This window comes from Oreochromis aureus, linkage group 9 (genome assembly GCF_013358895.1).
Source record: "Oreochromis aureus strain Israel breed Guangdong linkage group 9, ZZ_aureus, whole genome shotgun sequence".
Taxonomy (NCBI): domain Eukaryota; kingdom Metazoa; phylum Chordata; class Actinopteri; order Cichliformes; family Cichlidae; genus Oreochromis; species Oreochromis aureus.
Window position 1 is genome coordinate 18,312,602 of NC_052950.1, and position 26,591 is coordinate 18,339,192.

At 45.9% G+C, this 26,591-nt stretch overlaps 1 protein-coding gene across 2 annotated transcripts; it reads left to right on the top strand.

Annotated features, from left to right (window-relative positions):
- The first annotated feature begins 1,397 nt into the window (after window positions 1–1,397).
- On the top strand, window positions 1,398–25,768 carry boc (BOC cell adhesion associated, oncogene regulated). 2 transcript variants are annotated; one of them, XM_031732446.2, is made up of 18 exons: window positions 1,398–1,623; window positions 14,102–14,230; window positions 14,896–15,168; window positions 18,363–18,509; window positions 19,059–19,202; window positions 19,299–19,592; window positions 20,613–20,885; window positions 20,970–21,235; window positions 21,320–21,485; window positions 21,866–21,934; window positions 22,208–22,417; window positions 22,786–22,961; window positions 23,050–23,272; window positions 23,379–23,567; window positions 23,659–23,870; window positions 23,964–24,046; window positions 24,371–24,528; window positions 24,676–25,768. In XM_031732446.2, exons 2-18 carry the CDS (start codon window positions 14,119–14,121, stop codon window positions 24,843–24,845), a joined length of 3,165 nt encoding a protein of 1,054 aa, XP_031588306.1. In that variant the 5' UTR covers window positions 1,398–1,623; window positions 14,102–14,118; the 3' UTR covers window positions 24,846–25,768. The 2 variants fall into 2 exon arrangements, with proteins under 2 accessions (XP_031588306.1, XP_039473341.1); XM_039617407.1 differs by lacking the exon at window positions 1,398–1,623 and adding an exon at window positions 6,853–7,023.
- The last annotated feature ends 823 nt before the right edge of the window (window positions 25,769–26,591 follow it).

Here is a 26,591-nt window from a genome sequence, read left to right on the forward strand (position 1 = left end):
TATTATCATCTACATGACAATCTGTGTGGGGCTCTACAGCGAGGCTCAGGGGTGACAGGGGTTAGTGCTGAAGGGAAGCGGTGCATGCTGGGATTGCGGCCTGCTGAGAGAGTGGCATTCTGGGAGGCGGTGTCCTGCGGGCAGGGCCTCTGGGGGATGCAGTATGGTTAATAGGCCTTTCATGGCCAGCCCACAAAGCCTTTTGTCCCTGGGCTAATTCATCCTGCCCAGCATGGAGAGATGGAGGGGGGGAGACTATGGAGGGGTTTTTGAGGCGATGGGAGTCCCCCCCTTTTTCTACTCTCTCTCTCTTCTCTGCCTTGTAGTGCAGGGTGGCGCTAGTGTGAAGGAACCACATACAAACAGAACCTCGCTCAGTAGCAACAACAGCAAAACATTGGCAGGACCTGCAAAGCGCTGGCAAACTGCAGCACAACACTGGAAAACACCCACGATTAATGACTCCTTGAAGACATCCTGGACCTGAAACATCCTGCTGGGATTTGTGATTATTTATTTATTTATTTTTTGGCATCCAATGAAAGTTTAACACACAGCATCTCCAAATGAGACAAACCGGGTGTGCACACATACATACAAGCGTACTCTCACCTGAAGAAGAACAACAGGTGTCATGAAATACCACAGCTTGTCAGACAATGAAGGCCTGCAGGGATGCGGCAACCCCTCAGGTACATCATGGTGGGAGTTCCTGCATTCAGAGAGGCAAGGCGCAGCCCGGCTTCCCACCAGCAGACCCCTCTATCAAACCCTGTGATCTGGGAATACCCAGTTATTAATGAACTGGACAGGAATGGTTCCCCTCGTTTCAAAGTGTGCTGACTGAAGTGAAGAAGAGAATTCCAGAGTGAACACAGGGGGGGTTCGAGCTGTGATCACTGTAGTATGAGAGTGAGTGTGTGTGTGTGAGTGCTGCACAGACCTCCTGACTAGACTTGTCCCGTCCACAACAACACAACAACAGCACAGCACTTGCACAGCTGCACTGGAGGGCCTGCAGGCCTCAATGGACGGGGGTCAATACAAACCCTGTGGGGACCGAGGCATACCAAATCAGGGGGAACAGAGCAGGAGGAGGGGGAGGGGGCGCACTTTCCTCCTCAAGAACACCAATGCTTAAAGAAAACTTCATTTTTTAAACATTTTCTATTCACAGTTATCTCCATCTGCATTTTTAAAACACCCCTACACATTTTACTTTCAAGCACAATCTCTGCAAAGTCCTCATATGCTCTGCGTCCGCTCTGTAGTGGCAAACGGCGGCGCAGTACCTACCCAGCTCTGGGATTTTGGGAGCCAGTCCCTATTGTTCAGATCCCTCCTCCTGCTTGGGAAGTGGGAGGACCCGAAAAGGCGTCGCAAAAGGGAGAATTGTTTGAGAGCTCAGTCATCCAAAAACGGCCTTTCAATGTGAGAACTTGGGGGAGCCGAAGAAAATGTCGGTGGCATCGCAGTAAATTACTAAAGCAGCAAAGGCTTTAGAGGGAAAAGAGAAGCGAAAACTGTTGTTTTTTTTCCTTGGGGGACTTAAACGCAGGAGAGAGGCGAAGAGAAGATCGCCTGGTTAAAACGAGGTGTGAGCGCCGAGCAGAGCAAGTTTTGGTAAGTTTGACCGCTTCGTGCGCTCCGTGTTTTTTTACGCTGTTGTTACACAGTTTTATACATGAACGTATCGGCTCTGTTGCGTGTTTTCCGACTCGTTGGGACACTTCACCGGCTCATCCGTGACTCTGTTTCAGAGAAATGTGCGACTCTTGGTTTTTGGTCACTAGTTCGTTCATGCTGGCGTCTCTGCTTCGATAGCCGCATTTGTTTTGCTTTTTTCCTCCGCTTTCTCCAGCCTTATGATCCACAAAAACTCTGCTACAAAGTTCCCGTGACACAAACGTGCATTATTGGGACGCACTGCGAGGTCAGATTTTGGATTTGAAGTTGCTTTTTATAAAAAAAGAAAAGAAAAACTTGACTTTGTTTTCGGACTTAGCCTGCGCCCTGATTGCTCTCGCGTCCGTATTTTTCCCCAAAGTTTTCCCCCACTTTTCTGCCGACTATTTCACCACGATGCGTGTTTATGAAGAGCTACGAACCTCTCGTAACACGTCGCGGAGATTCACGGCTGTGTGTTTAGGCATACTTGCGTTTTTCTTTGGGAAAACGTGTCTACGTTTTGCAGGCCGCAGCCTATAGTCGCTCCCATAGGGTAACAGGAGACAGACATGGTGAGCTCTGCCAGATTTACCCCATATCATCATCATCATCATCACCCTCATGCTCATCATCGTTGTGGTGAGGTATAGAAAAGCTGGTGAGCAGTGATCTCCGATGAGTAGATTTGTATGGAAGTAGAAAGAACGAGAGCCAATTCTCAGAGTTCTTATAAATTGATTTCTTTACGGTGCTGCCTAGCCATCTTTAAAAATCCTGCCCCCTTCCCTCCCCCTGAAGTTTATGTAGTGCTATCAAAGTTGTTAGATCTTAACATAACAGTTTGGTTACGTTTACGCATTAGACCGCAATCTTCTATTTTTTCCCACAACCCTCCTCCCAGTGCTCAAAAAAAAAAAAAAAAAAAACCCAACCAGATTGTATGTTTCTGCTGTCATCAACAAACTCAAACACTGCTACCTGAGTGGAGTCCCACTCACTCCCTCTCACCCCCAAACCGAAGTCCTGGTGTCAGACTAACCTCATTAAAAGCCTCCAGTAAACTGGCACCTCTGTTGGTGAGAAACCCTGCATCCTGCCTCGCTGTCAGGAGAGTCTCCCCTGATGCCATCCCCTCATCCAGGTCTGATTTAATGACCGAATGTTCGTCTTGATCCCCCCCACCCAAGTTTTGAGCGCTGGCCAGAGGCTGCATCACCATGAGGGCTCCCAGGGTGGAGGGAAAGGAGATAAGGGGTGGAGAGGGGGCGGATGGAGGCCTGCAGAAACAGCCGCAGGGGCTCGAGTTTCCAGCCCCAGGTGTCGTTTTGTTATTTGGATTAGTCTACATTTAGCCTCCACTGCCTTGCATGGAGGACGGCTTCGCGATTCAGTGACAGACATGGGATCAGACAAGAGGGCCCGATTGTTCCCGCTGAATCAATGTCACTTGGATTAAAAGTCGAAACGAATGGCCTGGCCTCCTCCAATTAGGCGCACAGCTTCTGGGCGAATTAATTGGTCTCAGTAAAAAGGAGCCTCTTGTTTGGTAGCAGGGTTTGTTGTTTTTGTTGATCATCTCTGGCAGGCGGGTGGATCAAAGCTGAACTAAATGATTCCTGTCTGATTATCTGCCTGTTTCTCACAGGGCTTTGGCCCCTTTGATTGCTGATGTAGGGAATTTGAAGGGGGGGGGGGGCACAATTATGGGAGTTGCTAATCAATCTTGTGCAATGCTAAGCAAATATATTGGAGCTGCTGCTACTGTGGGCAGAAACTATCATTTTTAAAAAGTTTATTTCCCCATAAAAGTCTTTAAATACCATCTTTTATGATCATGAACCACGTGTTAAAGGTGGGAAAACAAATTTTTGAGCAAACATTTCAGATATTTCTCACAGTCTTGGCTTCTTAGAAATAAATCTTCTGATAGCAAACTACATTTTCAAAAGTTTTTGGTTATGTTTCTCAAGGCGGTGCCATTTTTCGTTTGGAGACGGTTCGTAAATGAAGACTAACACACTTTCATACAGTAAAGCAGACTCAATGTATTATGCTGCACCACAGGCACGTTTCAAGCCTCTATAATATGTGTGTGACACTGTAATTGATGTTAAAAAAACAGACAAAGTTCCTATTAGGTTGCTTTTCTTTTTCTTTTTTACATTTTTAGGACTGCGAATGAAGACTATATGGACAGGAAGCTTGCTTTATTGTCTTTCGGTTACAGTTTCATGTGGCTGTTACCGGCAGAACCTGCTTTTTCTTCAGTGAAATTAAATTTCATTGATCTTGGTTACCTGCCAGACAGACAGTTTTCTCCTATTTTGTCTGTTGCTGGATAGTTTTCATCCATCCTGTAGGAGCTGAGCTTTCGTATGTGTTATAGCCTGTGAGGAAAAGTTACTGTGTGGATTTGGATCTGCTGCCAACAGAAATAGAATTTCTCACTCGTATCTTAGCTTTGCTTCCAAATTGACTTTGCCATGTTGAGGTATGATGTAAGATATGAAGGCAAGGACAGGGTTTAACTAACCCCTCATGCAGCCGGGAGTGTTTTCACATCTGGGTTTAAATCAAAGTCTGCAGACGTAAATGGATTTTAAAGATGCATTTCAAGATTGCGAACAGCCAGCAGATCCATAAGGACCGTTTCGCGCTCGGGTTTTGGGAGCCAAAAGTTTCTCACTGTGGTTCTGAAAAGCACCCATTGTTGTTGTAGTGGGTGTAACATCCGTGTTAATTGACAAAGGTGAAGAAGAAAAAACTCCATCCTGGGGGCATGCTTTCATCTCTGACAGCAGGTATACTCATGCAGTCATAACAGCCTGCAGAGAGAATCTGTGGGCCTTTGCTGCTGTGTGTGTGCGTGAGCGGTAGCTACCCTCCCATCAAGATCATCTCCTTGCACTGGAATGTATTACTTGTCACCTGCGTGGTGGTTTTGAGATTGGTGCATTAGAAAAAGGGTTACTAAAGACTTGAGAGAGAGAGAAGTGAGGCTAGTTTACTTCATAATTTCAGCAAGAGTTTTTCTGGGTTAATGTACTTTTCATAAACGAGCGAAGAACACGCTCATTGCCAAATAAGGCTGCCTCATTTTCCACTGCCAGACATTATTGGCCTGTTGACATACGGTGCATTAGTCCTCCCGCACTGACAGATTGGAAGCTTGGACTTGAGCCTCGTGCCCTCGGGAGGGTTTCTGTGTCCAGTCAGACATCAGATAACCAAAGAGGGACACCTGGACTGGCAGGTGGCCGGGGTCTAGGCACCTCCCCTGGGGCTGCATACCTCTGTTCTCTTGATCCTGTCAGCCAGGACCACAGAGTGAGAGGGAGAGAGAGGAATGTGAGGAGGGAGGGGGCGGAAAAAAAAAAGGGAACTAGAAAGTTTTGACAGTGTTGGAGATGCTAATTAGGCTGTGATCAAGCAGATTATTGAAGCAGGGATGAAGATAAATTAGATGCAATGAAAGAAAGGGAAAAAGTCTGCTGAACAAGAGATGGTTGTTCAGCTTTTTCCATTACAGAAGCCCGCTTTTAGGCTACATTTGCAAAACCATATCTGCACGTCTGTGTTCAGTTTATACACATATATGTATATCAAAAACAGCCAGTGTCTTAACAGCTTTATAGAGATTATCCAAAGCCTTTAAAATAGTTGACTTGATTTGTTCCACTGCTTAAAGTAAAAGTTCTTGATTGGATAATGAAGTTACCCAGGGTGTACTCTCGTTCTTGCTCTCTTCCACACACACACACACACACACACACACACACACACACACACACACACACACACACACACACACACACACACACACACACACAAATGCACATTGAGAGTGCGGTATGAATGTTGTTAGATCATTGATCAACTCCAGACTCTGGTAAGAAAGTCGTGTGTGTGTGTAGACAAATAGTCCTGTGTGTGCAAAGCAGATATTTGGACAAAGATTAGGGGGGTGTTATTACGAGCCAAAAGCAACCCAGACGCTCTAATAGATCATTCACACACATGCTTAAGATTGCATTCTGACTGGAACCACTCGGTTTAAGCCTCGCAGTCACGTTCCTGCTCCTTCTGCTCTCTTTCATGCACGCATTTGGAAAAGTTTCCTCCCTTTCGTTGGTTTCCTTAAGTTTCTCACCTTTTGCGCGCGAGCTCGCTGAGTGTTGTGCGCCGAGCCTGCACGCACGCTGGAATAATAAGTGCGCTGTATTCTTTTCTCCAGCTTGTGTTAAAGATCAATAAAAGCGGCAACAAAAAATAAAAAAAAGCTGGAATCTGGGTTGTGTCCCAGAGCTACAACCAATAATCAGATTTAAAGTGTTGCCCCAGAGAGCAAGAACTCATCATCGAAGAATGTCAGACTGGCAGGAGAAGACATGATTCAACAGAATAAATCACTGGGCACCAGATTAGTGAGGTATTGGGCCCCTGAGGTTATCAGTGCTGGAATTTTCCATCGACAGTGCGGCTCTGTCTGCTGTCCAAATCGTATCTGTGTGAGGTTTTTATTTTATGCAGGATAATGCACATCCGTGGCCTTGAGTGACAGGACAAATGGTAGCTCTGCTTTACTGCGTCTCACAAATCCTGCTCCTGAAACTGAGAGCTCTCTTTGAAACGAGCCTCCTCCAGCTGTTTCCCTTCCCAAGAATGTCTTTGAGATGCAGCAGCTTTCATTCGATAACCATGAACTAGGCTGTCAGGCGCTATTGCACCATCTCAAACTCAGACGCACCCGAACCCATCGCTTTGTCTTCACGTTCCTGCCTCTTATCCGTTTCCCAATTCATCCTCATGTCTGTTTTTTCCTATAACCTTCTCCTTTGGCCTGCTCCTTCTAACTTTACAGTCTTTCTCCATTCCCTCATCTCTTTCTGTCACCCCCCCCACCTTATCTCAATTTCCTAATGCCTCCTTGTATCTGTTTTTCATATAATATTTCACCCGCTCTGCTTTTCTCTTCCTTCCTTCATCTCCCACCGAGAGTTGTAGGGCCAGCCCCCCCCCCCTCCCAGTTCCTGCTGAATAATGGGGAGAAATTGCTCTTGATTTATAATTGGTTCCATTCACTCTGATGCATGAGCTGCCAAAAGAGTTGGGGGGCCCCCTTTAACCCACCCCATATCCCTCCTCTCTCCCTCCCCTCTCTCCCAGCGCCGCAGGAACACACAAAGAGCAGGCTGCATATACGTACAGCTATGAAAGTCTATATTGGCATGCGTGAATGCCGTGGCGTGCGTGCGTTTTATTTCTCGGGCTTGGGATAAGTGGTAGCCTGTTTTTTAGCGTGTTGACATTTGGTGTTGGAAAAACTTCCTGAGGTCTGCATATTTATGTGCCTCTGTGAGTATACTTTTACCATGTAATAGGAGTTTGTGTGATTGCTTGCTTATGTGTCACCGAGTGTGTGTGCGTCTTGTGCAAGGAGAGAATGGTTGTGGGTAAATGAAATATGTAACTGCATGCATGCGTGTGTGTGTTTGTGCGATGAGTACTGTGAAATCCTGGGTATTAGTTAGTTTTCCCAGTACTGTATGAGAGCGATTACGAGTCTGATACTTGCAGCAAAGCGCTCAGTTAAAGCTTCACAGAAATTCTTTTTACCTACCTACTTCTGTCTGTCCTTCTGTCCTTTCTAGCCTATGTTTGTGTTTCTTCTTCTTTCCTTGTATCCTTCTTTCTGTCTTATCTTTCCTTTTGTCCTGCTCTCATTCTAGGTATCTTTCAGTTTATCCTACTGCCCTTTTATTTTTGTATTCGTTCTTCTATCTGTCCTTCTGTTATTGTATCCTATCAACCATCCTTCTACCCTTTCTTATGTTTATGTTCCCTTGTATCCTTTTTTCTATCTGTCCTTCTTGGCATCCTTCTATTCTTTTTTAAAATTTTATTTCTATCCTCCTTTTTTCTATCCATCCTTCTGTCCTTGTATCCTGCCATCTATCCTTCTAACATTTTTTGCTATTTGTTTTTTTTATCCTTTATTCTATCCTCCCTGTTTCTATCCATGTTTCTGTTCTTGTAGCCTTCCATCTTAATCCTTCTCAATATCCTTATTCCATAACAATAATGGATAGTATTCCTTATTAATATGGAATAAGGATATGGAATGGTTTCAGTGTTCTTCTTCCTGTTCTTCTGCACATCTTTCTCTATTCTTTTGTCTTCCTAACCCTGGTATTCTATCTTTTCTACTCCTTTCTTCCTCGCTCCTGTCCTTCCAGGTCTAACTAACTCCCCAGGAAGCCTCTATGATCCAGTCCTGTTCCCATGGCCTCGGTGGGCACGCTGGCATCCCACACCAGGCAGAGGAATGTGGGTGGATGTGCTCACCATGGCACCATAATTAGCTCTCCGTGGTTAATTCGGCTTCGTTATCTAAATTATGCAAATGCTTCAGTGCCTAATTGATTAGAACGCCCCCTCCTCTACATGGCAGGCCTGTCCAGATCCCTCTCGTTAATCCCTGAGACGCTCTGTAGCTCGTTAGTGTCGGTTTGGGGAGGGGGTGAAGGAGGGCTTGGACGGGCGTATAGCTCGTTAATACTTTGTGAAGCGTGCGTGTTTGAGAAAGCGTATTATGAAGGAGGAGGGGGTAAGTTCTCAACCTCGTTAGGGATGCTTTTGATGTGTAATTTTATGGCATGAGAACGAGTGATGTTTTGAGTGGAGGATTTGAGCTGGCTCCCTCTCCACCTGTTGGGCAGCATTTTTATGCTAAAGGGGACTCCATAATGTCCTCTTGTCTGCGGGGGAGTGGAAAGAGAGGTGGGAATCGATTTTTAGACTTAGTCTCTGCCAAGTTTTGGTGTCGAGTTGGCAAAAGGGAAAACAACGGAGGTTGTCTGCTTCAGTTTTTGCATCTTCCGTTCTGCATTGTAGTAGAGATGGGCAACATCCAGAGGTACACACATTAATACTAAAGTAACTAACACAAAACTGCATGTATTTCTGCCCAGTTCTATTCAGATATTTGAGTTTTGACCTTTGGGTGACAAAAAAAAATAAATAAAAAAAATCCATGTGCAGAGTTAGTGCGGAAACAGCTAAGTGAATAATCAGCAAAAATAGCTGGTTTAACGCTGGCATCTCCAGTGTCAGCATGTGCTACCTCTCTCCCTTTTATTATTGCAGAAAATGAAGTAAAAATTGTTTTGCTTTCAAACTGCGAGTTTGACAAAACAAGACTTTTGATTCTGTCTTTTTGGGGTTTAGGAAACTATAAATGACTTTCTAAAGTTGGTTTATCGGGTTAGTCGATAATCCATGTAGCTTTTGGGTGAAAATCTTTAGGTGTTGGACTGTAGGTTTAACAGAACAAGGAAGTCATTGACCAGCAGCTAACATGTGACGCCTGTCTCAGTGTTTTCTTGAGGATTTGTTGGAATAAAAATCCCCTCCTCATCTTTTAAGCCGTTGCCCTGTGTGATGGTCTAATGGTAAACCGGGTGTGGTTGTGTTGGACCCTGCGCGTCCTCCTGCTCCTTTACTCAGCACCGAAACCCCGGCCAGGCTAAGAGGCCAGCCAACAGATTGACAGAATGAGGAGAAAATATGTTGAGACATTCAGCGAGGCTCTCACACACGCTCCCTCGAACACAGCCGCTCATTGATGAGGCTCTGCTCTCTCCTCCTGCTCGCCTGCCAGTTGACATCCTCTCTATTAATTTGAGTTGCTGTTCAGCTTTCTCAGTCAACCTCTCCACCCACCCACCTACCCCTGCATCCATAAAACCCCCTTCACCCGGCTCACATCAGTCCTTAAAGGCACCGAACTCTCTCTCCTCCTCTCTGCCTCCACAAACTCTCCACACACCACTACAGAAACCTTTTGGTCATTGAGCACCCCCCCACCCCACCCTCCCTCTTCTCTTTGGTCATTGAGCAGGGCCCATCAGCTCTTCCCCGGACCCTTCAGAGTAGCGTCTCCCCTTTCTCCAGGGGTCTGCGGGGTCTTTGTCTGTGCACCGGCTCACTGCTTTACAATGACTCTCCACTCTATTAAGGTGCGTTCTGCCTGTTAGCGTCGCCAGGGGCAACCGGCCTCCCGCATGGCAGCTATGCGGCGTGGCATTGTGGGCTGCGGGCCCGAGCGGGGCAGTTGAACCCCCGGCACTCCTCACACTTGACACCGCATGTGTTTATCTAAAGGGGGGGCTTTGTGGTGTTTGGAGAACCTTAAGGGAGGATGGGGTGGGGTGGAGGAGAGCGCACGGGTTGTAAAAAGACGTAAAAACTCGGGGAGGAGGAGGGAGCACAAGAGGGGACTTTGGGGAAGTGATAAATATTCAACAGCTCAGCTCCTCACAAGAAGTTACTACCCTGATACCCCTTCACTGCCTCCTCTCTCTCCTGTGCGTCTTCTCCGTGCTAGAAAGTAGATGGAATGTGAGAGCTCGGGGAGGAGGCTCCAGTCGGGTTTTATCCAATTAGCAGGGTTGTCAAAATGAATTTATCCACAGAGGCAGGGGCACAATGGGACCGGCAGTGGCCCAGGAGAACGGGGGCCCCCGGTGTCTTTACTTAGCACGCTCACAATGAACTTCTGTCAAGTGACTCTGCCCCACAACGGCATATGAGACACCAGCATACCTACGGCTCGTGATGCATGCCTGCACACCACCGCCACAACCTCTCACTGCCTGCTGTTTGTGCTTTCTCCTCGCCCTCTCCAAACAGGTGTCGGAGTAAAAACACGCACAGAGTAGCTTCTTCTTGTGGTTTCAGAGTATGCAAAATGGGCGAACGTCCGTTTTCATTCAAGTGACGCTTATTTAGGCATCAGAGGGCGAACACGTGGCTCTGAGCAGACATCCATGTGCTTGCCAATTTTTCGTGACCTTGCAGATGCTGCACAACAAGGGCACAAAGAATGGATGCCTATTCAAGGCGGACACCATGAGGACACAAAAATAGTATATTGCTAGTTTGGCTGTCCACAGCTATCTGTGTCCAGTAACCAACGGTGTTGGTCCACCACATCGTAACTCTACTGGAGGGATGGAACGTAATTCTTCCAAAACATATTCCCTCATTTGTGATTTGATGAAAGCACTTTGTAAAAGGTTGGCCGTAATACAATAAAATTCATACGTTTTTCATATGTTTTTGCCCCCGAGGACACTCCCACCAGGATAGAAATGTTTAATCGTACTATTAAGGTGATCACTCCTTAGTCCTGAAGGCAAGTCATTAAGTGTTCACAGCAAATTGCAAGTCAAGACACCTTTAAGATCTCCCCGTGATGACCATTAAAATACCACAGCACTTGAAGATAATCCCTTAAAAACTCCTCCCATGAAACTTTTTAATCACGATAAACAAAGAGGAGTTTAAAGGGTTTGATCAGAACTGTCTGGAAAGGATTTTTTGTGCAATACATGGATATGTGCCATTAAAACATTTTCTCTCTTGACACCTTTATCAATGTAATAAGCATCAAAGTCTTTTTTTTCCTCCCTAAATTTCAAAGGGAACATGAAGGCACTGAGGGAGGGTAGGAAAATCTGAACCTGCTGAAACCACAAGAATGGACCTGATAGAAGGAATCCTGCAGAAAATCTATTTTATATGGATCTGTGGCAGTGTATATGCACAATTATGCTTATAAAAAGTTGATTTTTCACATTTTATTTAATGCATATGTTGCATGCAGGCCCACCTGTTGCAGGGGTAGGTTGAAAATCTTTCAATAATGACAGCAAATTTAGACTTTTTTTATTTCACTACTTAAATGAACAAAATCCTTAATTAAATTAAAAAAAAATAGTTATATTACCCAAAAGATAAATATTAAAACGGCTGCCCAAAATCTAAAAATCACAGCGCTGTCATCGTTTGCTGTCTCTTTGACTGGTCTACATCAAAACTGTAGCGAGTCGAGCTTCAGGTCCTTACTGGGACTACAGAAATGGTTGCACTCTAGTCATACTTGTTCAGTGGGACTGGCAGATTTGAACAGTTCACAGAGTTCCCTCTCTTGCACTGTCACTAAAGTATGTCTCATATACCGCAAAGCTGCTCACACAATGTGTTTGCCATGCGGCGTCGTTCCTCATGGTAGGGCTGTAACAGAACAGTCACAGGCATATGTGCGCACAAACAGACACACACGTGCACACGCACACTGCTTTTAATTTAGGGGAGCTGTCTGTGTGTGTGTGCTCTGTTTTTTATCAGTGTCGCCGATGCGTAGGAGGCTCTTTCCCTCTCTGGCTTCTCTGGGAAGGAGTGATGGAAAAAGTTGGACATGGATGTCAGGGCAACTCTTCATCTTGACGCAGGGTATCCGCTAAGCAAACACAGGACCCAGCTCGCTAATGAATCAGACCAACAGACACACTCAGTGGAGCAGGGCTGTTTTTTAAGGGAGTGATGATGTACGAGGTGCCTTTACAACAAAGCTCTGTCTTTCGTCTGACTGCTAGTGCTTTTATTTTGAAAAGAATGAGAAATTGGACGTGTGAGAGGGCCGCGCGCTGTGCGTGTCGTTGGCAGACCGGTTTGTGTAGTTGGTTTATGGTTAGTGACTCTCACAGTCGGGACAGGTGCTCCACAGAGATGTAGGTGTTTTTTTTATGGGCAGCTGTACTGAGTTGTGTCCATATAGTGACCAGCCACGGAAGCCACAGGCCTTCAACTCTGCTCCCTCCTGGTCCCCACAGTAGCGTGGTGTTTGTTTACAGAGTGAGCCCGCTACTGATGAGCCACTTTGTGTGGACGAGTGAGTAAATGAAACTGTACATGTATGTAGGGCTGACACTAAGGGTTATCCTCATTCTTGAGGGCTTGTCACAATGTGAGATAAACAGAAGATCTACACATGTGTGAATCTAGAGAAATCGGTGATTGGAGTTTTTGTCTAACAGGGTATTAAGACAAATTTTGCATCAGTGCTAATAGCATTATGTAGAGTTCCCACTCAAATCCAGTTCCCTTTTGCTTTTGTGGGGGTTGTAGCATCTTAAAATCCAACATCCAGCAGGAAGCATACAAAAAAACCTCAAACACTGGCGCGTTTAGCAGCTAAAAAAAAAGAAGAAGCTCTGTTTCTGTGTTTCTTGGTGTAAATAAACTCGATTCATTACGGGGCTGACTAATCATTACTGCGCCATGCTGTCTTTTCCACGCAGAGCGCTGCTTTGTTGCTGTTGATGGCACGAGAATTAGTCATCTGAAATTGTTTACACATTCATAATGTGCAATTAAAACGGAGCAGAGAGTGATGTGTGGCCTTGTGGAGCTGTTGCAGCTGCTTTTCCATCACCCTACCGCTCTGCATGTGCGGCAGCGAACTTATATATATATATATATATATATATATATATATATATATATATATATATATATATATATATATATATATATATATATATCTTTTTTTTCTTCACTGCTACCATTAGATGATGAAGGTGCACTGTAAAAGTTTCCATTCTCTTACTGTCCTGCCTTGGGACCCTTCTGTGTGTGAGCGCGCTGGTGTGCAGGCGGGCTTCATTAATCATTTCCTTTGCGTTATTAAGCTCAGGACAAAAATGCATGTTCAAAGTTGCGTGCCGCTTCCACTTCTGCAGGTTCCTCACGGGACCGTTGCATGTTCACGGACATGCGTGCATGTGAGGGAGGGAGAGGGGAGAAAGGGGGAGATTTAGTTTTGCAGGACCACCCTCCTCATCCTGACGGGAAGTTGTTAGTTTAACCTGACAGGAAAGAATTTGGGAAACTTGGCAGCAAGGGGAGAGAGAGAAAAACTCCCCCCTCTCTATATTAACCGTTAATAGACTAACTATTACCAGCGACTTCTCTATTTGTATTTTAAGTATCCATCTTATCCTCACTCCTTACTGCTAGGATATATATACATTTCCACCCTGTGCCTCCCTCCCTTCTACTACCTCTCATTAGTTGCTCTTTGTCCAAACTCTTGAAAGCAGCCTGTGTGTTTTCGTCTTCTCCTCTATCTTCTTCCCTCTCTTTATACCCCTCTACCTGTATCGGTTACACCTGAGCAGGAAGGTGGAGGGGTCGGGTTACGGCACGTAGAATGAGGGCGCCCCTTTGATGAGCGTGGGCTGGATGGGTGCGGGCGCAGCGGGAGGAGATGGGGTCAGCGGTGAGATGGGGGCTGACAGAAAAGAAAGGCTTTATTTGTGTCTGGAGTTTTGCTGCTGAGCGCGCCGCCTCGCCTGGCTTGTGTTTCGTTAGTGGCCGCCTGTTCGTGCACATGTGTACACAAGTAAAATTCAATCAGAGGGAGCGGCGCGCTGTTTAGATGGAGGATGCGTGTCCCCGAGCTGAATTTTCGGTGCAGTTCTGCCTGTTTGCTTCAGTCAGGATTGACTGAAGCAAACTGACTAAAGCCTGTTTTGCTCAGAGTCTGTACGTGACCTTTCTAACCACCTCCTGTTGTTGTGTGTTTCAGGGGGTAGTGTATGGAAGATGTCTGGAAAACAAGACTGGACTCCGTGGATGAAAAAGAGAAGGGCTCCAGTGTTGTGCGCTCTTGGTGCAGTACTGCTGTGCTGCCTGCAGAGCGGCGCTTCACTCACCGGTGAGTAAACAAGATTAGCTTGTGAAGTACTGGACCCCACTCTTACTGTAATCCCAGTGCCTATTTCCTCTCTCTGTGTATTAACAATAAGCAAAGTAATAATAAAAATGTTTCCTTTTTCCATCCATCTGTCTTCATGCCCTCAATCACGATTTGCTAAGGAAGTTTTCTACCTCAGTCTACCCTCAGTTACTGAGTGCCTTTACACACCTGATGCACAGTAAGTCCTTGCCAGGGACAAAATATTCTGGCTGAGGCACAGCGAGTGAAGTGTTATGTGTCTGGCAGCAGGTACAGCAGTTTGTTTGAAAGAAATTGGAAGGCGGGAATAGTGTGCATGAGCTGTTCTTGCCACTAAAAATAATGCAAGTATTGTATGTGGAGCCACAGCAATTAGCTCATTCACTGATTCAAGCAAAAATTGCAACCAAAGAAGCCAAACATTTGTCTGGGAATTTGCTGCTTTTCTTGGTGTGTTGTAGGAAATTTTGTGGTTTAATCACGTCAAACTTTGCTTTGGATTTCCAACTAATCAAGAAAAGAAATGATGGCAAACATACATATCAGTTGCCCGACTAGTAATGAGTCGGAAATATCTTTTATACGCATGCTCATGTAGAGTTTCTAATTTGCATCTGAATCCTTGTTGTTAACCATTTCCTCAGACGAGGTGCCGACGTTCAACGAAGAGCCCACATCCGTGGTGCAGAAGCTGGGAGGCAGCGTCACCCTGCATTGCAGTGCCCGTCCCGCCTCCGCCAACATCAGCTGGCGCCTCAACGGCCATGAGCTGGTAGACGGAGATTTGGGTGTAGTGCTGAGGCCCAGCAGCCTGTTCATCCCGGTTCTCTCCAATCAGACTCTTGGCAGATACCAGTGTGTGGCCAGCACCAGCGCCGGAGCCCTAGCCAGTGTGCCTGCTAACGTCACTGCTGCCAGTGAGTAGCCACCCACACGAAGCTGTGACAAATAAACACAAACAAAGGGGCCCCTTTTTGGTTTGTCAGAATATCCAAGGAACGCGTTGGACTTTTTTTTTCTTTTTCTTTTTTTTTTCCCCCTAAGTAGAACAAAAGCAGTGAAGGGGCGGCATTTGTTTGCTTTAAACCTTTACCAGTACATCACTGTAAACCTCGTACTTTTCCACTACTTGTGGTTTTGGGTAGAAAAAAAATATAAACCTACTGCAGTTTTGGTCCTTCCAGTGAGAATCTGTTGCACATCAGTAATAAGTGGATTAACTCTGCACAGTCAGGCAGTTTTTCTTCTGTGTACTCAGACAAAAAACAGCTGCGTCAATTTAATAGAGTTAAAATAAATGATTCCCCATGCTGACGTTTTTAGTGCTTTTCCAGTGTACGGTGTTATATTTGATATCCATTGTGGGACTGAAAAGGGGGCCTGAAACTGTGAAACCTGAGCTGGAGGAATGAAGGGGACCCAGGGGCCAGTCTGAGCAAGTGGGGGGGGGAGGAAAGGGGACTAGCAGGACTTAGCTTGGAGGCCCCCCTACCTTCATTGGCCCTTTGCTTTCCCCACAACACCACATTCCTCACCGCAGGGCCCGACAGCGGGACTCGCCAGAAGTTATGGCCCCGTAATTGTGCTGAGGGCTGAGTGGAGATAAGAGTGGACAGAGGATATGGGTATACGCCCCAGCAGAGCACACCATTAGCTAGGGGGGCGGGGAGGGTGCTTTTACCAGTATTGTTTTACGCGTAGGGATGTGATGTATGCGGCTGCAGAAACTGGAAGCTTATTTTAGGCCAGTCGAGACAAGATCCTGACACGAGACGAGACGTGGTGTCACATTCTCTGCCTCCTCGGATCCCTCCACAACCATCTTCACACGCATTTCTCCTCGCACGTTTTTCACTCTTCACCCTGTCACTTTCTCTCCACTCACCTCCTTTCATTATCTCCCTCTCTCTCTTTCTCCCCCTCCTTGTCATCCTTTTTTGTCATCTTCACCTCTCTCGCTCTTATTTTTCTTCGGGTTTTCTCCAGAGGCTGTAGCTACAAAGGCATTAAAAGTTATTGATTGCTCCAATAGTGGATGAATCGCGCTGGGACAACCACATGTGGAGCCAGTCTGTTCGCCCCGCCTTCCCAAAAAAAAGCCTCTTTAATTTAATAACGGCTTCTCCTCGGCCACCCCCAAACCGCCTAAGGAACTGCTCCGTGGGGAGTGTGTACGTGCTTGCCTTTCCTTGTGAGCCCTCTTAGTTGTACGCACATGTTTTTTGTGATCAGGATACGTTGACTCCAGACCCTCCACACTATCCGACTCCGAAGAATCTGCGTCTTCTTGGCATCACTTAAAAGCTCCCCCGCTTGAATTCTTGTGCAGACAATCACCCTCCTCCTTTTTTTTTTTTGCCTTAGAAACATGTATCTGCACAACGTGAACACACAACACGTTGCGATAACGTGTTATAATTCAGAGACGTGCACGCGGGACTCCTGTTGCTGCTGCACATAAAGATGATGAATGTACTGTCTCTCTCTCGCTCCTTCTCGCCCTGCCAAGCAGCCGTGGTGCGGGAGGTCTGCTTCACTTTATGAATGCCATCAATCCTCCATCCATGCAGGATGCACTCACAAAAAACATCACACGCGCGCGCTCGCGTGCACACCTGAGAGGCACCCGTGAGGGGATTTTTTTTTATTTTTATTTTTTTCCTGTGAAGAATGCGGGGCAGTAGAGTTGTGAGAGGGGGCGTTAAAAGGTGTATATGAAGGAATTTGGGAGAAACAGCCAGGAGAAGGAGGAGGAGGAAGGTGGAGTGGGGAGATATGAGGTGGGGGAAGGGGTGTCTGTAAAAACAGCACCTGATTGATTTTGCAAATGGAGCGCCACACGGCCTATCCTTGAGGTTTTTCCCCCTTCAACACACCCCGCTAAGCTTGACATGTCCTGGCTGGGATTCTCATCTCTCAGAATAAGAGCTGACACAGACATAGGGTTGTGTTGCGTGTTTGTTGTCAACGTGTGCGTGTGTTAGACCCCGATCTCCCCCATTACGCCCATTAAAACTCCCCCAGGCGCCTGCAGAGGGGGCAGATCCAGCGTGCGTGGTGGATAAATCGGCTGCCCGCAGTGAATGTGTTTGTTCAGTGCTTTGAGTAAATCACTTTAAAGCCCCTATCAATAGATACTGTTAACTAAACTTTGCTTATTGAATTAGAGGTGTACAAAGACTCATCAGCTGATTGTGTGTGCATACGGGCAGCTCGGTGTGCCGGGTCCAAGAAAAACACACCAGTTATAGCAGCTCTGGAAAGAATGGAGGGGCTGTGTTTGTTAAGAATAAATCAACAAAGGCTGGTAGATGTTTAATTACGTTCCTGGAGAAGTTTTATTTATCTTTCATTTCACTGTTGGACGCCTTAATGACAAATTTCTTTGGGTGTTATTTTCCCCTCCTGTGCTGTTCCCTTTGCTCCTTTTTCTTCTCTCTGTCTCATGTTAGGTTCTCTCTGCTTCAAATCCATAAAATGGCAATGAAACCCTATAGGATGGCTCTTTCTCCCCTTTGACCCCCAAGGCCAGGCCTCCAGGCCGCTCAGGCAGGGGCTTAGGAGGTCAGGGGGGCAGATAAGTGTCTATGCTGTGCAGACTGTGTGTCTGTGGGACACAGTCACAGCACATGGCCCCGGTAATCCCCACTCCCACCATTTCCCACAGAATCTGACCCGGCTCTAGTCCCCCGGTATAATGTTTGACAAGATTTATGTGGCCTACTCAAATGTTACTGACACCAGAAAAATTAGCTTGAAGTGCTTTCGTAAAATTCCTGCGAATTTCAGCGGATCATGTAAAGACGAGCAGTGGGAAAGAAGTGGAGGTAGAAGTTTTTCTTCCAAAAAGAGGGAACATTAGAGAAGCTGTGGGAATGTGGTTACAACACAGCAAAGTCGGACTGACATGAGAGACACCCAACATGGGAACAGCACAGTTATTATTGCTCTGAATATTGCGGTTTTGTACATCTGAAGCCGACGAATGACTGTATACATGTGCAGTTAGACGTGATTTACACTGCATATTAAGATGATGAAAGAAGGGTGAAATGTGTTGCAGCTATGAGACGGCGCTGATTTTTCTCCTCATGTCTCTGTTGTTTTTTAGAGCTGCGGGACTTCGAGCCCGATGACCAGCAGGAGATCGAAGTGGATGAAGGCAACACGGCTGTTATTGAATGTCACCTCCCCGAAAGCCAGCCCAAGGCTCAGGTCCGCTACAGCGTCAAACAGGAATGGCTGGAAACATCCAAAGGTAACCAGCTGCTTTAATCCCTCAAAATCTTCTATAGCATTCACTCTCTCTCCTTAATTCCCTCTTTATTCCCATACTATCTTCGTAATTTACCGGAATGCTATAATCCTGCTATCTGACCCATCGTAAAACCACCGATAAGGGCATTATCTGGAGAATGTTGAAACATGGGAATGCAGTTGTTTATTTTTCAAACTATTTACTTCTAAGTTGCCTGGAAGAGAAGAAAAGCTCCAGTGGTTTGTAGCTGGTATGCTGATGATGCCTGGGAGCTGTAGGTACTGATATCTACCTTATCTGTGAGGAAATGAATACCACATTGAAGAGCATTCACTTGGGTCAGACTCGACAGTGCCACTTTGTGGCTTCAGCTGGAAGTGCAGCTATGTATTGGAATGGCACACAGGGCTCATATTACCTACGCTGTTTCACAACATGGACTCGGTTTTTCTGTGGTTCCTCTTTGTCTCTGTGGTATTTCTGATTATTTTCTCTGCTTTTCTTCTGCACCCCTCTCACTCAGACTTATGTTTTTGTTTGGTCCTGCAGGGAACTACCTCATCATGCCATCAGGGAACCTGCAGATAGCCAACGCCACACGGGATGACGAGGGGCCCTACAAGTGTGCTGCCTACAACCCCGTCACTCAGGAGGTTAAAACGTCCACCTCTGCTGATCGACTGCGCATACGCCGTGAGTCACTATTGCTCATTCAGCATGGCATTCTGGTCTTGCAGGGGCGCATTTTACTCGTAGGTGCTCACATGCACAATGCCTCGATTCTTTCAGGCTCCACATCAGAAGCGGCTCGGATCATTTACCCGCCGGCACCCCGCTCCATCATGGTGACTAAAGGCCAGCGGCTGGTGCTGGAGTGTGTGGCCAGTGGCATCCCAACTCCCCAGGTCACGTGGGCAAAGGACGGGCAGGACCTGCGTCTCCACAACAACACGCGTTTCCTCCTTAGCAACCTGCTTATTGACGCAGTCGGCGAGGGAGACTCGGGCACTTACGCTTGCCGGGCAGACAACGGCATCGGCTCGGCCAGCTCTGCCGTGGTGCTCTATGACGTCCAAGTGTTTGGTGAGTAAACTGAAATGTTTTTTGTTTGACTCTACGAGGTACTTTTTTTTGTTTTGTTTTATGAGTAGAGTTTTGTCTGTCATGGATTTAATAATTACATCGACTCCTGTTTGGCGGACTGGCAAGACGGGGTCTGTGTGTGTGCATGCACATACAGACCCCGTGTGAGTGTGTGAGAGAGGAGCAGTGTGGGCGGTGTTTTGCAACACAGAGTTGGTGGAGACAGAGCTCTCTATTCTGCACCAGGACTTGATTGAGTGTGTCTAGGTTATGGATGACTGTTTTTACAGTGATTTTCTGTGTGTGTGTGTGCGTGCGTGGTGCGTGCATGTTTGTGTATGAATGTGTTGTGGGCTCGTCTCTCTGCAGCTGGCTCTAATTAAAGCCAGAGTGCTGCTGTAGCTGTAATGAGCTCTGTCTTTTCCCCCATTCACAAGCAGCCAACCATCAACTAGCTGGCCCAGCCTGGCTCCACACACACACACACACACACACACACACACACACACAGTACAACTGTGTTTTCAGAATCGATTAAGTCACTTATCAAGCAAGAACATGAACCATGTTGTTTCCAGCTTATAGTATTTCCACTATAGTTAGAATATTTTGAGGTTTGGATGGTTAGCGAGACAAAAATAGTTATATAAAAATGTAAATATTGGACATTTTTGGCACTTGTAAAGCAATCTTAAGTAATCAGGAGATCAATTAAGTGTTTCGGTGAACGATTGTATTCTTCGAAGCACCGAAGATTACCTCGATTAGTAGTTTGGTCTAAAAATACCAGAAAATAGTGAAACGTTTCCTAGAGCTCAAAGCTACCTGTTCAAATTGCTGTTTTAAAACCAACAATGCAAAGCAGAGAGTCTCAGAAAGTCACAAAGAAACCAATGACAAGCTGGAATAAATAACTTTATCCAATTATTAAAACAGCCAATGTGAACAAGATCCACACAGATGCATTTGCACAAAATTTCAGGTCGGGCTCCTCACCTCTCTTTGTTTTTTTTCCTGCAGAGCCTCCTCAGGTGATGGTGGAGCTGCAGCAGCGGGAAGTCGTGTACGGAGACACGGTGCGCTTCATCTGCCAGGCCCGTGGTAAGCCCGCTCCCTCTGTGATGTGGCTCCACAACGCCCAGCCGCTCGTCCAGTCTTCTCGCCACCGCCTCACCCCCCGGATGCTGCGCATCTCCAAAGTGGGCCCCCGGGATGACGGGCTGTACCAGTGCATGGCTGAGAACGGGGTGGGCAGCTCACAGGCCTCCGCTCGCCTCATCACCGTATCAACCGGTGAGTGGGTTCAGTTTGGTAATTTGTTGATGATTTTCTTTTATTTCACAGATGTTAGATTTCATCATTCCTGTTTTGTTACAGGGACTTCATCCCGAGGGAGGCTGCCTCCCATTTACCGCCCGCTCAGCCCAGACAAGGTGCTGAGAGAGCAGCCGCCTGTGAGGCCGGGGGTTGCGGGTGCCATGTTGCCTCTAGACTGCTCTGAATTTCCAGGGTACATGCCTGCAGAAGCCCCCATCATCCTCAGTCAGCCACGCACAGGCAAGGCTGACTATTATGAGCTCACCTGGAAGCCGCGGCATGAGCATGGACCTCCTGTACTGGAGTATATGATCAAATACAGAAAGGTACCGCAAGGAGCTCATCGTCTAAACTTTTTAAACTCACGCGTGTGTTCTTGTGTCAGTAACTGAGCCTGCTCTGCCTCTCAGGTGGGAGAACTTCTTGCAGACTGGACCTCCACCAGTATCCTGGGCTCTCTCCATAAGCTGACTCTATCCAAGCTGCAGCCGGACAGCTTGTATGAGGTCGAGATGACTGCCAAGAACTGTGCAGGGCTGGGACAACCAGCCATGATGACCTTCAGAACCGGCAAAGGTACAACAACTGTTATCCTACTAGATTCCTTCAGTCTTCGCGCCGGGTGCTTTTTTGTTTTTTCACACCGGGTACTTGTGGTCAGTTCACATCAGCGTGCTGTTGCATAATCTGCCTGTGAAAATAGTCCCCAAGAAATTCCCTTATTTGTTCCGTTTTGAGTCATGTTTGCTAAACACTGAGCCACTTTAAGGTAATCATTATTTTGACAGCTTTAAACACATCTTAACTTTTGACTTCTCTTGTATCAAGAGAGGTTTGAGGCCGGGGGCCACAGACAGACTAAGGGAGTCAGAAAGTGACACCAGTCCTTTCCTTTAAAAATGACTTGGAGAACATTTCTTTAAAATGATGTGGTGTCTTATCTCTTTTGTCCACAGGTCGCAAAAATCTGGGAGTGTCAAATGATCCTCCAAAGACTCCCTCTGTCCCCTCACCAAGCCTCTCTCGTAAGCTCTCAACAGTTCCTTGTATTACTGAGACAAACTCCTCTCTGATTAACAATACTAATAAATCTATTACTTTAATTATGAACAGAGCTAGATACAGTTTCACCTTCTCCTTTCACTAACAAGTCTCACTTTCTTTTGCATTTCTGTTCCCTGAAGGATGAGCTCCCAGTAAGTGCTGAACGTGATCGTTGCTGAACTTTCTCTCACTAGTTTGAGTATATTGTCCATGTTTGTGGCTTCCATTTGACACTCTGCCCTGCTTTTCTTCAGCTCCCGAAGCCCCCGACAAGCCCACGGTCTCCACAGCGACTGAGACGTCGGCGTACGTGACTTGGATTCCTCGCGGTAACCGCGGCTTCCCCATCCAGTCGTTTCGGGTGGAGTACAAGAAGGTGAAGAAGGCAGGAGAGGACTGGGTGACGGCGGTGGAGAACATCCCCCCATCGCGACTCTCCGTGGAGATCACGGGCCTGGAGAAAGGTCAGCCATCTTCACACCCTGTTTTCAAAACCGAGGTGTTGTTGCTCAAAGCTGTTTACTCTGGCTCGGTGGGGGTGGGGGGAGTAGTAGGACATGTCGTACCATATCATTACAACAATGATGTCCACATAATTACATTCCCATGGTCTGCAAAATTTATCACCATAATGAGTGTTGTTTCAATCATCTCAGTAATTGTTGCCATCAGTCAAAAGCACAGCCGCGTCACATTTGGCATCGCATTTGCTCAGAGAAAGAAAACAGACAGTAAAGTGAAAACAAGCCTCATTAATCAGCACAACAATGGGAAAGCGTGACTGGCTGGTTGTAATCCGAGAGATGAACAATGCCCGTTCCTCTCCCTGTAGGTACATCCTATAAGTTCCGTGTGGTAGCGGTGAATGTGATTGGTTCCAGTCCTCCCAGCGCCCCTTCCAAGGCATACACGGTGGTTGGCGGGAGAACACACGAACGCCCCGTCGATGGACCCTACATTACCTATAATGAGGCCATCAACGAGACCACCATCATTCTCAAATGGACGGTGAGTGTCCAGAAGGAGATTCAGGATTGAGGATTTCAAAAACAAGCTTGCAGTGATTTATAATGTGATTTATTCTCCCCCTCGACAGTACACTCCTGTAAACAACACGCCCATCTACGGTTTCTACATCTACTACCGGCCGACAGACAGCGATAATGACAGCGACTATAAGAAGGATGTGGTGGAAGGGGACAGATACTGGCACTCGATTACGGACCTGCAGCCCGAGACCGCCTACGACATCAAGATGCAGAGCTTCAACGAGAAGGGAGAGAGCGAATTCGGCAATGTCGTGATCCTTGAAACAAAAGGTGCTTTGTTGTCGAAAGCTCGTCGCAGTCAGTCGGTTTTGTCTTTTACACAAGAGTTTCTTTGCTAATAGTTTAATTTTTTTCCTCTTTCTCCTTTTTTCTACAGCTCGTCCTAACTCCCAAAAGCCTCTCCCATCAGAGACTCCCACTGATCCTCGGTATGGACCGCCCGATGGAGGTGTGCCTCGCCCCGGCGACCTCCCCTACCTCATAGTTGGCGTTGTCCTGGGAGCCTTCGTCTTCATTATTGTTGCCTTCATCCCCTTCTGCCTGTGGCGGGCTTGGGCCAAACAGAGTGAGTGGTCTTTGCAGTTCCTCGAGTCTTTACAGGGATTAACGTCTTTCCCGTCCGCATCCGTGTAATTCCTGTTTTGTCCTCATTTCAGAGCAAACAACCGACATGTGCTTCCCCGCTGTGGCCGCCCCCGTGTCGTCATGTCAGTACACCATGGTTCCTCTTCAGGGACTTGCATTAGTGGGCCACTGCCCGCTGGATACTCACATGACCGCTCCACATGGCGTGTACCCCGCCAACGGAGAATACACACCGAATGGCAAACCTCACCACCCTAAGCACTGCCTGCCAGGGCTCCAGCAGGTAAAAAAAAAACAAAACAAAACTAAGTTTTAAACTAACCATGAGTTTTTGTTTTTGTTTGAATATTTAATGTATGCTCGTCTGTGTGTGCAGGATGGTGTGGATTGTGATATGGAGTGTGACACGCTGCTGCAACAGCCCAATGGACACCTGCCTGTTTACCACTATTCTACCAGGTGTGTTTTCATTATAGCACCCATTTACTTTCTAATGTACTGGACTAACACCATAAAATAATTCTACCAATATGAACTGGTGACATTTTAAAAAAAAAACAACTTTTTGTCCTGATTTGATGAGCAAGAAAACTGAATTTTGACCAACAGGCTCAGTAATTTAAACTGAACACCTGGTCAAAAGTTGAAGAAATTTGTTGGCTAATGGAAATGAAACAAATAGGCCAAAAAGAAAAAAAACTGGCTGAACATCCCAAACTCTGTCACAACTGGTATGGACAATAAAAAAAAGTCTAATAAATATGTTTTTCTTGTTTTCTTCAGTGGCCCTGATTATCCAGATCATCATGAGCACTCCTGCTATCCTCCAGATGACTCCACTCTCCAGCTCCTCAACTCTCCACATCAGCTTTTAGACTCACAGGAAGCGGGAGGTGACGGCGGCTTCTGTGGTGGAGACAAAACGGAGGACATCCCTCCAAGTATGTGTGGATGTCTCCATTAATATCTGCTCATAATGTTCTCCTTTTATTAACAAACAAACGAGCATCTTTTAAGGATGCCTTTGTTTTGTTGTTGTTGTTGAATCCTCCTGTCATCTTCTCACCATTCCTCTTTCTTTACCGCAGAGCCGGCGTCTTTCCCGCTGCTCTCTCTGGAGGACGAAGGGATTTTCACCACATCCTCTTCAGCAGCCACAACGCCACAATCCCAAGATGCAGCTATACAGGAAGTGAACATCCTCCCAAATGAAGCGTCCCCCGAGGACGAGGGGACGGCCAGCGCGACAGATGCATGAGAGACTGTTAAATAAACAGTAAACAAAAAGAGAGAAAATATTTATTTTTGTATCACAGATATTTATATATTTATGCTTTTGTACATAAGTGTCCGATTATACTGTATATAAGGTTATTTTCATATTGAAAAGAAAGTGACTTTTTATTCATAGATCTCCTCACGCTATGTCACGGACAAAGGGAGTAGTATTTTGTCTTTTTGTCTGTCTGCATTTGAGACCTTTATTCCTTGTGTGAAGAAGAGTCCAGAGTCTCCAGGGACTTCCCCTCAGTTCAGCACTTCACAACTAGACCCTCCCCACAAATCATGTCCTTCCCAGCCATCCTCCATCCTTAAAGTCTGGACCTTTTAGGTACTTAGCTTTACGTACAACAGAAACACAATCGGACCCAGTCTGATGCTGTCATGAGGTGCTGTTTAGCTCTGCGATATCACGTTCTCTGTCATTTTTGTATAGCAGTAACACAAATGTATTATGCATTGTTCGTCATTAACAAACTATTAACAAGTGTATGCAACATAAATCATTGTTTCAGTAGTGTACAAGAGATTATATATTGTATAGTTTATTTATTTTGTTTTGGTATATTTTTTTAAATCACTGAATGGGAGAGATTCTGGAAAATGTCTTTAACTCAGTCATTGATAAGCTGAACTTTATACTGCAACCACTTCTGTGTTTACTTGTTTGCTGGTTACCAAAAGACTGCCAGGTGAGGCTGCTGCGACAGGTGTGTCAGTATTATTCCTCCCTCACTGGTTGGTACATAAGTATTAGTCTTTGACAGAGACATCTGCAATCAAAATGAAGGAGATCCTGAATCTACACTCCCTTTTTCTTTTCTTTTTTTTAAGTGTAGCTGTTCTGTGGTTGCACATGCTGGAGCACTATTGCATGTAAATAAATGCTTATGAAATTGAGTCGAGTCGTTTGTGAATCTTTTCAAAGTGATCTTGAGCATTAGTTCTTTAGGCTTTTTAAAAGTCTTTCAGAAATTTTCTTTGGAAATTGGCTGCTTTTTTACTCATTTTCAGAGAAATGTTTTTGTTTTTTTTCTTTGCTTGTCAAGCCACTTAACACTCATAATGAATCATCCAAACATACAAAAGGGTGAAGCAGGATTGTCTACACACTTTTAACTTTTGCAAAAACTTAATTTGTTCACATTTCTTTACTTGAATCCGCAAAAAACTTCAGAGATAACAGTTGACGGGTAAAAAAAATTTTTTTTCCATTAACAAAATGATTCCCAAAAAGCTATTGACTGTAAACTGCATTTGCGTGACTCAGCAAGGTGTGCAGTGTGTTCTTCAAAGAAGTGAGGAAATTAGACAAGTGGAAAACAAGAAGTAGCGGACCTAAAAACCTCACAGCAGATAAACAGTATTCAGAAGTCATATCCTGAAGAAATGCGCAAAGACCTGATTCCTGACCTGAGAGATACGTCCGGCTCTTCTTGTCATCCACGTACTATTTGCTGAAGCCTCATCAGATATTGTGAAGGTGGAACGGTTCCTGTCATGAAACCATTCTTAAGGGAAACAAAGAAAAGACTGAGGTTTGCCACATTACAGGGCTGAAAATCAGTGGCAATAGGTCTGATGGAATGATGAATCCAAATCTAAAATTTTTGGTTTAATTGGTCATTACTATGTATAGATCAGGAGAGAGATTCAAGAGTGAGTGGCTGGAGGCTGTCATTTGATCTGTCATGGACAAGAGAATAAAAAAAAGCACAGACAG